Raw genomic sequence first — 13,354 nt, 5'->3', positions numbered from 1 at the left:
AGAGGATTTTATACCCCCCTCACATCCAGTGTTGTTCCCTTGGTACCCAAAGTTTTTTTGATTCATTATCTTAATTGAATGGATACTTTTTAAGAATCTCTATTGGTTGGTGTCCATCTATAGAAGGGGTAATTTTGGTTATCATAATTTTGAATATATATAGATGTTTATTGTCCATTGTCTTAGGGTTTGTTCGTGTGTCACAACGTAATTTAGCTTACAAGGTTTCGTGACAATTGTTAGTTTTTTTACCTTTACAATTTTTTTATCCTATATTATAAGTAAGGTTTTTGTCTGAAACGAGTTCTCCAATTTAGGGTGTTAGGGGCGTAGCCGCTAGTCTATAAACCAAGTAGAACGATGTCTGTTTGTTTGTAGAGAAGGATCTCGCTAACCACTGAACCGATAGGGTTCTCCTTTACAGAGTAGCTTCTCATAGGTCCCGGGAAGGTTTATAACTAACCTTTAATAGGTTTGAGGCGAAACCGCTAGTTATTTAAAAAATAACAGGAGACAGCGTAAAGTGGCACTAAAAAATGACGTCATACAATAAAGTTGACCAATGAAAGGCCAGTATACACTGTAATTGACCAATGGTAAAATTTATACTGGTCTCTCATTGGTTAAGCTTTAAGAGCTGTGTCAAATACAGTTTACTGTTCTTTATTCAGCTATCCTATAATTAACTTTGAAGGCTGCGCTATTTATAAGTTGATTTGTTTTTTCTTCTGCCTGAGATCATTCGGTACAACTACAGACAGGCACACACAGAGATCCTTTTACTTTATTATAAAGATGTATATTGTAATAGGAAATACCACTGGGAGTTTTTGACAACATTAAAACAGTAAAATTTTTTTTTTTTAAATATTATAGTTTTTAAAGTTTTCAATGTAAATTTTTTATGCTTACAACGATTCAAATTTCATCATGATTCAAACAAAAAAGGAACAAAACATTTTTTTTTCATGTGAATTTAGTGTTCATACAGTTAAGTGAATAAAATACAATAATTAAAAGTCAATTTGGGTTTTTTTAGATGACATGTAAAAAGTACCTGCAATTTACTTAATGATATTGCATACTCTATAAACTAAGATGGCGTTTTTAAGAAAAGTTAATTCCAGCATGGTTTCGAAACTGATTAAAATCTGCTGGATTGGAACAGGTTTTTAGCAATACTGATAATTCATCATATTACAGACAATTTTCCATGAAAATTACAATAATGATCTCGGTCACTCGGGGCTGACAATACTCGTTTTAATCATATAATTTTTCATTTTCATATCGGCATAAAGCTGTCTACAATACGATGCAAAAAATAACTAAACAGAAAGACAGACAGAAGGACGGACTTACACAAACACTGATAGAGTAGCATTGCTACTCATAATGTTAAGTAATTCAACATTTTGCTGTTGTAAGTAGTTAACTGTTTTGTAAAACAATTTTAAAAGCTATTATTGCGGTTTTTAAGCAATTTCAAAATCTCTATTGCAACAGTACAGTTTGAGGTTGTTATGAAGCGAATAATTACTGTAACTATATGGTACAATTTTTTTTAAGGATTTGTATATAAATGTTTCCCAATGACGTAAATCGTAACCAGTTAGTTCAAAATTTACAGATAGTAATGTGTTATTATGCTTTTAGTTATAATCTGTGTTTTATAGTGATAAGAGTTTTGATAATTTAACAGAGTTGTGGTCAGATATTATGGTTTTACTTTTATACTAAATTATATATAAGTGGGATTTTGTTTGTTTAAAGCATTTTATTTCAGCAACAATTGAACCCAAGGGTTCGTTGTTTTAGGAAGCATTATATAGTTGCAGATATGGTTTAAGGCTATTATTAATCCCTCCTTACTCGTTTTCATAGTTCTCCAATAATGTGTAATCTTTTTATAGGTTCAGGCAAGGTTTTTAATTAAGTTTTGGGAGGTTACCTAGCTATTTGAGAAGATTTTTTATAATTTGATTGCCCGTTTAACCCTTAACGGTCGGGGGGGGGGGGGCGTTGAACGCCCCCTCCCCTCCGGTTTTTTCTATCTCATTTTCTGTGTGTGAAAGATAAAGAGCCCATATTGCGTGACTTTTTAAGTATGGGTATGACACATAACTAAAAGGTGGAATTTTTTGAAAATCTACATCGTGGCGGGCACAGGATGCCAGCAAACCTGGCAGGGTCATCCAGGTGAAGAGCATAAATATTTTTTTTTGACTAAAACAAAGCATTTTATCATACTAAAATACTACATTATCCTTTAGTAGTACATCCTGATATGAAATACAGGTGTTCAAGTCACTTTCAGTGTCCAGGTATGATCCTGCAGGTCTCCAGAAATCTTTAAAAGGCTCCTGTGGCTGCAATTTTTGACTTGGAGACTTCAAATTTTAAACTTAAGCTTTTCTTACATGTCTACATAACGTATTAAAATTTCATAAAGATCCGCCGCCGTTTTCCCACCGACTGCCGCGGCTGGCAGCTGCCAAGTACAGTTGCGGCCGCTGAAATTTATATTTTGATATTTCTAATGTGAAATTTACATGAAGTTAAACATTTTCTAGAAAAAAATTGTTATTCTAGCTTCAAAAATAAGAAAATTACGCAGTTTGAAATTTTTAATTAAAAAAAGACCTAAAACAAAGGTGTTAAATAAAAGGGTGAAGGAAGCGAAAATTGACTTAGACTTATAAAAGGTCGGAAATTCATTATCAAACAGGGGACTCGCACAAAAAAAATTGGCCCTCTAGCTCTAATAGGAACTGAGATAATAGGGGCAAGGGGCCAGATTGTAAAGGGTTAAGTCCTTTACATTTTTACATATTCTAGATGCTTTGCTCTTAACCTCTAGGAATGCATGAGAAGTCTGAAAAATGGCTTAAAATTATCCTATAGACATGCATAATTTAATCCTAATAATACAACATATAATTATTAACCAACATTTTCTAAGGTCTTAATAAGCTTTAATTAAATATGATTACCTTATATTAGAGGATTTGCAAAAAAAAATATTTTATATCTGTGCTCGCTACTTAGTTGATTTCATCCTTGTTTTATTGAATGTAAATCTAAATATCCTAAAATTTTTGTGTATTTATGCAATTATGCATTTAAACACGGAAAAAAGATAACTAATTCATTTAAATTTTTTTTTTTAACATTAAATACTGAGCTAATTATTACAGAAATTACTTTATGTTAAAAGACTAGATTAATTTATTGTCTATTTTACCATCCCTTTATCCCTGCTATAAACACAGGTGGACATAGGAGGAGAGGGGTAGAAAAAGGGGAGGAGTACGAGGGAAATGTTTTGGGGAGAGGATTCACAGTAGAATAAAAATTTACATTATCAGAAGTTTTACTGAAATTATGAATTAAATATAAAATACATTTTTTTCCTTTATATCCTTAATAAATCACCGTTAATAGTTTATAATATAAATTTTTATTTATGACCATTATTTAAGACCTCTATAAAATTCTCACTGTGAAGGGAGGTAGACTGAAAAAATTACGTAGTTCGAATTCAGAAATTCAGACTAATAATAATAAAGGAGTTTGTTTGCGCTTCGCCTTCTAGTTCTTGCATTGCTTTGCTTGCTGTTGCTTGCTTTTGTTGTAGAAGCTAAAACGTTATTGCTGCGTCGTTTATTACTATTTCTTTTAATTCTTTAAAGTGATTCATATATGCAGTTGTGAATTCATAATTAAACGTTCGAAATCAAAACTTGATAAAGTGGAAAAATTGTATGCTATTAGTTTTTTTTTGTATATTAAACTTCCTATGTTGATAATTATTTATTTCTTTTTTATACTTTTTGAATTTTGATACGCCTCTAGGGGCGTATTGAGTTGTCCTATTGTTTTTTTGAGGAGTGGGATGATTTGTATCTAGGGGCGATTGGATTTTTATTTTAAGAGTTACACTCTCCCCATAAGTTTAAAATAAGACTCCCATTAGAGGTTCAGTGGTAAGCAAGATCATTAACAACAAACACATGCGCGCACACATACACACACACATTCTGATACTTGAAATATAATTATTGGTACTTCTTAAATGAATGTTGCAAGCTTTTAGGTAGTCTTTAAAAACTCTAAATAATTATCTGCTTCATACTTGATTAAGTCAGGTTTATGGGTTTTCATGCGCATTTAAAAATTTTGTGGGGGGGGGGGGGGGGTGGGATTAAACTATCATGGCTAATATCACGTAATTATATTAGATATCTACCCATTGTTTTCCTTGTTTTACATGTTTTTAAATTAGGATTCCGATTACGCAAAGTGGAATTAAATTAACACCCCTCAATTTTTAAGTAGTTTTAGTACTTCAGTTTCAATTGTCCATATGTCCGTCGGTTTGTATTGTTTAAAACTAAAAGCGTAGAGGAAAAAGGTATTTACTTTTATCTTTTATCTGTTCATTTTTTGTACATATGATGTTGTCATTTTATTTAACTGTCGAAATTTATATTATGACTTGGATATTGCACCAGATATTCTAATAATCGTATCAAATTGATAATGAAACCGTATATACACCTCCTTTATTACACCCCTTCCTCAACAACTGGATGAACGAACTCTCCAATAAATGAGGTCTATATTAGCAACCTAATTTGACTACAAATATTCCCCCTGTCAATATATCCATTTTTCTATGTATAATAAAATAGTTATTTTTTCAGACCTAAACCGAAAGACACACACAATGAATAATTGTTGTGAAAGCATGGTTAAATATTTTATGCTGCTTGTTAATCTCATTTTTGCATTAGGTAGGTTCTAATTTAATGTTATCGGTTGCGACGCTTTTTTATGATTATGGTACGTCAATCCTTAGAAATAATTTGAAATTAATTAAATATTATCCTAATGCATTAGATCTCGATAACTACTGAACCATTTGAGTTCTCCATTTTAGGGAAGCTTCATAGGTTCTAAGATTATTTTATGCTCTTTCATTTGTAGATTAATGTCTCCGTATGGATTTGGCTATTTTTCTGCTTATGGTTTTCCTTTGGAATATGAAGCCCCTAGAATTAGTTGCTGTGTGGGCCTTTATACCTACACTAGCGGCTTCGCCCCTTACCTCTAGGTGCTTTGATTGACCTAATTTTAGATTTAAAAGAAAAAGTAAAAAAAAAATTTTTTGGGGTGGATTTATTCGACCCCCCTTTTTTTTATTTTCCTTTTGAAATTTTTTTTTGATGGGGGCATGTTTCATTTGTAGGAGTTAGGGTTCCCACCCTCCAAAAGATAGCTTAAACCATCACAGGACCAGTAGGTATATTCCCTGAAGATTACAGCCCAATCGGTTCAGTGGTTACTGAGACCTTTTGCGTCAGACGGACAGACAGACTGACATTGTACTACTTTGTATTTACCTACATAAAGAGTTAATCATATTCAGTTAATTTATTTTCATATATGCCATACCTAAGCTTTTGCTACTTAATCAAATACCTACTATAATCTTTCACAGCAAGGCTTTTCTATTTCAATTCCTCTAAAATGTTCATATTGTTATTGGTGGCTATGTTTTTTTTTTTAAAGTATAGAATGTAGATTCCTTTAACAAAGTGGTATTTTCCAGCTTTTAATAATCTAATGTATTTATTTAGCTGGAAGTTTCTTGATCGGTGCTGGCACCTTTATCCAGGTGAACGCCATTGAATACCTGGATTTTCTGTCAGACAACTACCTCAACACTCCCATTTTCATCGTTGTTCTGGGTAAGCTTTTCTATAATTAGGGTCCGTCCGTACGTCCGTCCGTAACGGATAGCTTTTTTCGTTAATTTAGGCATGTTAGAATTGTCCTATCGATTTCAAATTTTGCATGGTGATTCCTGCAGTAGTTAGGTACGATTTTGAAAGCGCAGCAACTCTATAATTATTACCAAAATGTCCGTACGTCCATTTTAAACATGTTGAATTTTTTACTTTTGTAACAAATTTTTATATGATCTTATTATCCGATTGATCTGATTTTTTGTATATTGATTCCTGGGACAACAAAGTACAATATTATAAGCGAAGCAACTCTATAATTAAGTCCTAAAAATGTAAGTGTCTATAAACGTTATTCTGTATCAAGCAGTTTTTCAACAAATTTACTTAAATTTTGCATCGACTCTTTACATTTATATTCTGATTATTCAGTTCTGACACTATACAAGTGTTAATGTCCGTTTGTCCTACCGTTTCAGCGCTTCGCTTTTATGGATGTTGTCATCATTGTTTTTACAGGGAGTATGGGGACATTGGGCTGTTTATTATTCTAGTCTCCTAAGTTTTATAAAGGCGTTTTCTTATTTGCGTAATAACTTATACTGAAATTTTACTGGTAGGTTAATCAAGTTAGTGTCCAGACGTTTAAACCACTAATTTCAAATCACAGGAGTAATTTTTTGTATACCTAGTCATTCGGTATATTCAACAAATTATTGGCAATTGTCTTTTCATTTAAGATCCCTGGTTTTTTAAGTGTTTATGTGAAGGATGCATCAGGGAGGGGTGGGGTAAAGGAATGATTATTTCCCCCTCAATAAAATTTGGTGTTATCTCTTGAGATTTTGTACCCCTGAAAAAATGAAGAAAGTAGGGGCTAATTTATAATTTTAAGTTGGTAAAAATCTTTAATTGGGAAAGACCCCCCCCCCCCTCTTAAAAGATAAGATTTCTATGTGAAATTCTGCTTTTGGTAACTAGTGGTAAATTATTGGGAAAGAAAGGTTTTAAATTAATTACCTGAACTAGTTTAATTCTTATTTAAAATCCTAAAATAGTACTTGGTATAAAATACCGAACAGTGTTGGCCAATACTAACTTGTTTATTATGTAATTGTTACGTCTTTGGTTTAGTTAAAAATTTCTTGTTTATAAATTCTCAATCATTTGATTGTTTGTAAAAGATTTAAAAACTTCATTTGTAAGGTCAAATATTTTTATTTCATTATTTTTTTATTTTAAATTATTTTTAGGAATTGTAATTTTCATTGTGGCATTCTTTGGATGTTGCGGAGCATGGCAGGTTAGTTACTTTTTATTTTGACATACAACTAACAATTTAATTGTAAACCTTTGTAAAGATTTTTTTCAATTTTACTTTGGTTTTCTGAATATTTTATCTGGAAAATTCGGGAAGTTAGATTTTAGTAAAGTCTCTCTTGTAGCAATTTATTAGGTATTCTACTTTTAATTAAAGCGGCTTCGCCTCTAGACGTTTCTAGGGGCATTTGAGGGTGGTGGGTCTTTCTAATGTAAAATATTAGTGGCTTCGCCCCAAGATGCTTAAAGATGGAACTTTCTCAAAGTCGTCGGCTGGATTCTCATTATATTCTTTTTTGTTGGTTTGGACTAACATAAAGGGAATAGCAAAGGTTAATTCCATAAAAAATGGAACTCAATTAGTCTCAAATTATGGAGACCTGAAGTATTAGATAGAAAGATCTGACAGACAACGTTTATTTTGAAAGTTAACTTTTGCTATGATGCCTAGGTATGGACTTAAACTATCTTAATTTCTATAAAACATTTTAGAATTTTCCCTTCCAATAATTTATCCTTAAAAAATGTATGATTGCTTACATGTGTAATGTGTATTCGAACAAGTGTTTTTAAAAATAACTAAATACAGCTACGTATTGACATGGATCAGTATTTATAAACTTCTGAATTATTTAATGCTTGCGTTTGGACACTACATCCCCCTTCCTCCATAAAGGGGGGGGGGCGAAAGTGACACTTTTTGAAACCAAAACTAAAAGTCAAAGGAACTCAATTAAAAAAAGTTACAGGTCTGACATTTTGCATGGCAGTTGCTTTATATGGGTACAATATGGAACCGTGAAGAAACGGCGGCTCAACCGCCGAAAACCGCCGATAAAAGGCAAAAAAAATTTCGGCGGGAAACGGCGGTTTTCGGCGGTTGCGCCGCCATTTCTTCAGTTTCATATTGTACCCCTATAAAGCAACTGCCATGCAAAATCTCAGACCTGTAACTCTTTTTTTTTTTAGTTGAGTTCCTTTGTTGACTTTTAGTTTTGGTTTCAAAAAGTGTCGCTTTCGCCCCCCCCCCCCTTTATTTGTTTGGTTCTGTTCAAAGTTTTGGTGCTTTCCCTCAAAGTGGCTGTAGAGCACTTAACTCCCCTCCAGTTATTGCAGAGATTTAACATCTCCTGGGGTATTTTGTTCTATGTTTAACCCCTGCTTGGGCACTTACCCTGGCTGGTCTTTAAATTGTCAACCCTTAAGTTTATACCTAAAGTATCCAATATAACCTAGCCTAAAGATATTAATACACAATTTAAAACCACCTTTCCAATTATTTTCAATTTATCTTAAAAATAAAGGGGTTTAGATTCTATGTTCAACTTCGCACTTAAACTCCATAATTTTAGAAAGTTGATTCTCGTAACAAAATCTTAAAAAGATTTCAGTAGATTGAAATAAGTGAATGTTTGTCCTTCTTTATGTTCAACTTAGAGCAAGGTTAATTGAACTAATTTTAACAACTTTTTAAAGAAGCATAGTAATAACATATAACTTGTGTTTTCTGTACGTCTAATAGTCTTCTTTAAGATTGTTTGATAAAAGTAGAATATTCTTTTATTAAGTATGAAATTTAGAAAATCTTAAACACCTTGATTACCTAGCAAAAAATAACTTCGTTAAAATTTTAAAGAGCTTTTCTTGTTTTTGCTACGATTGTTTTGAATATAAAATAACGCTAATTTTTTAGTTTAAGAAATATTTAAATCAATAAAAATAAATTTCTGAGATAGTTTACACCTATAGGTACTAGTTATCTTAAAATATATTTTATAGCTGCTTATTTAATAATTTTTCTCGTATTCATTCGAATCCGGTGGATAGGAACCGGTTCTCATCCATACGAAAAAACTATGTCTAGCATCGTATTATATCCAGTTTTCTACGAATATAGAAATGTACAATTATAAGATTAAAACCAGTTTTTTTAGCCGGTGCCTTCGGCACCACGGGGCTAAAAAAACTAGTTTTAATCTTATAATTGTACATTCTATATCTGCGGAAAGCCGTTTATAATACGATGCGAGAAATAACTATTAGAGATTTTATTAAATTTCAGCTACTTATTGGAGAATTTCACTCTTGGTGGAAGATTATTTTACTGTCCCTTTCCTATACCATAAAGTTGAGTGTCCAAACGTTTAAACCAATAAAACTACAACAGAAGTAGGTAATTTGTTTGTGCATCATCATTTGGGAAGTTAGTACATCAATTTATCGCCCATTGTCTTATCCCTATAGACCCCTGAATATCAAGACTCACTTGATGCATATTCAGGAGAGCAGCTGTATGATCTACACGCACGCCGTGTTCATCTCCTTGTTGGTGTGAGTGTGGGGCTGCCATTGCCACATTCATGCCTTATCCCCTACATCTTGAATGTCATGACCCACATGATTTTATTTAGGAGAGCAGCTGTATGATCTACACGTACGCTGTGTTCATCTCCTTGTTGTTGCTTTGTGAGTGCGGGGCTGCCATTGCCGCCTTCATGCTGAAGGGAGACCTCAAAGAGGTCATAGAGAGAAAGTTTAAGGAGGGACTCAAGAACTACAGTAAGTTTATTTTTATTTTTAAAAGCTAGGTAAGCTTTTGGAAAATTAACTGTTAACCCCTTTCTAACTTGGCAAGGTGATTCCTGTAATAGTTAGGTTTGATATAGGAAGCGTAGCAACTCTATAATTGTTACAAGAAAGTCATTACGTCCATTTAAAACTGGTTGATTTTTAACCTATTCAACTATTTTTTGATTAAAATATTTATCCTCTTTTATTTAATTTAGAATAGGTACGGATTAGGTATTATTACAACAAGGTACAATGTTATAAGCTAATCATCTCTGTAATAAAGTCCTAAAAATGATAAAGTAATAGCCTAAGAAAATTAATTTTAAATTCCTTCTATAGAACAGTTTTTTTTTTACATTATTAACTCAATCGATTAATTGGTTAGGGAGATCTTAATGGATGGACAAAAACTCAACTACTTTGTAAAATAGGAAATCTAGTGTTTTTTAAATTTTATTTCTTGACCTATGTACTGTTTTTCTTCAATTTAATCTTATTTTTGTATTAAAAATACTTTGTTTAAACTTGTACAATGTTGTAACTATAAAAATATAACTAACTTTTATCAGCGGAAGCTTATTTTTCTAAAATATTTGGTATTATCCTCTTAAATTTTTTTTTTTAATTTTGAAAATTTGAGTAACCCTCCCCCCCAAGAATTTCTTAAATATTCCATATTTAAAATTCAACTTAAGTTTGCTTTCATTTACGTATGATTACATTTATCTAATCAGTATAACTGCATAATACAGCTGATTTATTGGAATCAATTTGCTTTTATGAAATAATAGTGGCTTCACGCCTAGCATCTGAAGGCTCTAATTTAAACGGAAAGGGAGGGGGCATAGAAATAGCCTATAACTATCCTAAATTATCAACTTGTTTTAGTTTACTAAAGTTAACTTACCTTTCACTTTAGTTTTAAAAAGAAAAAGAAAAAATTTAGTTTTATAAACCTCCCATGAGAATCTTTACTGTAAAAGAGAACCATATCGTTTCAGTGGATAAAGAGTTCCTTCTTTACAACACACAGAGACATGGGCATCATGTTACTTTTATCCTCTCCTTTTTTGTCTGAAGATTTCCATAGATAACTACTTAACCGATTAAGTTCTTCATTTTAGGAAAGATTGACATAGGTACAGTGATAGTTTTAGGCTATTTTATTTATCAGGTTTTAATCCATTAATCTGCCCATCCCTAATGATATGATAATTTTCAGACCAGACTGGTCACGAAGGCGTCACCAACACATGGAACACAATTCAGGTAAGAACAATGAACATTTTAAAGCTGGGATTTAAAAGATAAGATTTAAACAGCTTTCCGTGGATTAGAATGTACAATTTTAATATTAGAACCAGTTATTTTAGCCCCGAGATGCCGAAGGCACGGGCTATAACAACTGTTTTAATCTTATATTCGTAGAAAAATAATGCCAACTAAACTGGAATTTATCTTGAGACGTTTTAATTTTTTACTAGGTATACGCGGAAAGTTTTCTATCATAGAAATAGGATGTTATCCTATTATATAAAGTAGTAAGCTTTTTTTTTGTCTAGCTTAGGATCTTGCTAACTGGTGAACCGATTTAGTTCTTCTTTGCAGTGAAGCTTCTCATTTGTCCTGAGATGCTTTTAAGCTTTATTTTTTTTAGAAATTAAATCTGGATATGGTTTTAGGCTATTTTTCTGCCCTTCAAATCCTTTCAAATATAGCGCCCCTGGATGCTAGGGGCGCAGCAGCTACCTATTAAATAACTTAACTATTAACTTTTTAGCACGACCTGGCCTGCTGTGGTGTAACCGAGCCCCAGGACTGGTTGAACAGTTCCTACGGCAAGCTGCCCAACTCCTGCTGCAAGACCTCTGGATCTGACAGCTGCCAGCTGCCAGATGCTTACCAAGTTGGCTGTCTGGCCCTCGCCAAAGATAAGTTTGTCAGCAATATTGCTGTCGTAGGAGGTATGTTTTTTCATACTTAATATATTTTTTGTTGCCTCTAATTTAAGAGTTTTATTATTTTCTTTGAATGCTGTACCGACATCCTGTGATTTTACTGTTATTTCATTGGTTACTTTTTTGGATACTTTTAGACAAGCAAAGGTCGTTTAACAGAAATGTTGGCAGTTTGCATAATTACTTATTAGAGATTTTTTCATGAATAGAATTTATCCATTTATATTTCAAATGTACCTAGATATTATCAACCATCTGAAACTATTGCAACTCTTAACTGCTATTCTCGGACCAATCCAAATTCTTAAATGCTTCGCACCTGACAAAAGTAGCCATAGATATTTTTGTTATTAAATATAAGTACAGATGTACAGTAAAACCCAGATCTACCAAGTGCATGGTGGGAGACATTTTTCGTCTGCTAGCAAATTGCTTTTTTCTCTTATATAGCAAAGTGGCTGTGTTGATATTACCTACGCTATTGGCTGATATTCAAAAGACCCAATTGAAAGTCGGCACAGGGTCCCCCATCCCGTTGGTAGAGTTATAGATTGATTGCACCCCTCTATTCTTTTACTTTAATCTTTTCTTTTATTATTTCAGGCGTTGCTTTGGTAGTAGCTTTCCTACAGTTTGTTGGAGTTATCTTCTCTTTCTGTCTGGCTGGCAGGATTAGGATAGAGCAGCAGGGTCGCATATAGTTTTACCCAAGGGCGTGCATTAGACCCACCCCTCTCTATCATTTTACTATGCACGCCATGCTTATTATTCCGATTATGGCTTTCATTATTCATGATTTATTATTATAAGTATTTTGAAGTTTTGACATTGTTTTTATACCTAATATTTTCTACTTTGCTACTATACCTAACATATTTTGAAAATTTGCTTTGAATGTAATTTATTAGTAATTGCAATCCGTTGCGTATACATTTTAAAGACATAAAATAGGAAAAAGTGTTTTTAATAAATTTCATGGCTCAACAGACATTGTCGCCAATAAAGATACAATTTATTTAAATAAAAAATTAAATGAAGGTAAAAAAATAAGTAATTTACTTATTCTCATATTCAAATTTAAAAAAAAGGATACTAATAAAAAAATTAATATTGCAAAAAATAATTTGATTGTTTATTATCAAACCAGGAATAAAGAGTACCTAAGGCTTTAATTATTTTTCTTCAATGATTTTGTAGTATGAATTAGCTTTCCCTAATTATTTTAATTGTACATAAATGTATTTTAATACTTTCTTTCTTCATGTGTTTATTCCTGGTGATTTTAATATTTTATTTCAATGTTTGTAAACAAACAGACAGAAAATTTGATGTTTTGCTTTACATCTTGTGTAGGTAAGGCTTTCTTAATTTGGGGAAGAAAAGGTGAAAATAAATATGCATTTGACGAGATATCGATAGATTTTTTCTTAAAATCAATTATAGGGCTAAAATCTACAAACAATACATAACCTATTTTTACATTCCGCACATTGAAAATCAATTTAGACCTTCATTTGGGCCGCACTATTGGACAGCCAACGATCACGTGATGAGCTTGTAATCCATTCACCGTCAACTAAGCCCTCTTATGTACAGTGGTCACATGACATCAAAATAAAGGGGGGGGGGGGAAATGTGGTGACTCGTGCCACGACATACCAGCAATTTTATTTTGGGTGCTACTCCCTTAGTTTTAGAGATAATTGGGTGAAATCTTTTGGGCTGGGTCACTAATTACCCCAACTTTGGTATCTT

At 32.5% G+C, this 13,354-nt stretch overlaps 1 protein-coding gene across 1 annotated transcript; it reads left to right on the top strand.

Annotated features, from left to right (window-relative positions):
* Positions 1 to 4,687: 4,687 nt before the first annotated feature.
* Positions 4,688 to 13,005, top strand: LOC145323691 (23 kDa integral membrane protein-like). Its single transcript, XM_080166139.1, has 7 exons — positions 4,688 to 4,796; positions 5,643 to 5,753; positions 7,004 to 7,053; positions 9,482 to 9,629; positions 10,864 to 10,910; positions 11,422 to 11,605; positions 12,203 to 13,005. Exons 1-7 carry the CDS (start codon positions 4,730 to 4,732, stop codon positions 12,298 to 12,300), a joined length of 705 nt encoding a protein of 234 aa, XP_080022265.1. The 5' UTR covers positions 4,688 to 4,729; the 3' UTR covers positions 12,301 to 13,005.
* Positions 13,006 to 13,354: the final 349 nt, after the last annotated feature.

Source organism: Acartia tonsa, chromosome 7, assembly GCF_053477335.1.
Source record: "Acartia tonsa isolate MP-2025a chromosome 7, ASM5347733v1, whole genome shotgun sequence".
In the NCBI taxonomy this organism is placed as follows: Eukaryota; Metazoa; Arthropoda; class Copepoda; order Calanoida; family Acartiidae; genus Acartia; species Acartia tonsa.
The sequence above is the reverse complement of the archived record's forward strand: the minus strand, read 5'-3'. Positions and strand labels throughout refer to the sequence as shown.

Excerpts from the sequence above, each read along its gene's own strand:
- LOC145323691 (XM_080166139.1), top strand. The coding sequence starts at position 4,730 with ATGAATAATTGTTGTGAAAGCATGGTTAAATATTTTATGCTGCTTGTT. Across the intron at positions 5,754-7,003 it reads CATTTTCATCGTTGTTCTGG|GAATTGTAATTTTCATTGTG; the intron begins GTAAGCTTTTCT and ends AATTATTTTTAG. Across the intron at positions 7,054-9,481 it reads GATGTTGCGGAGCATGGCAG|GAGAGCAGCTGTATGATCTA; the intron begins GTTAGTTACTTT and ends GATTTTATTTAG.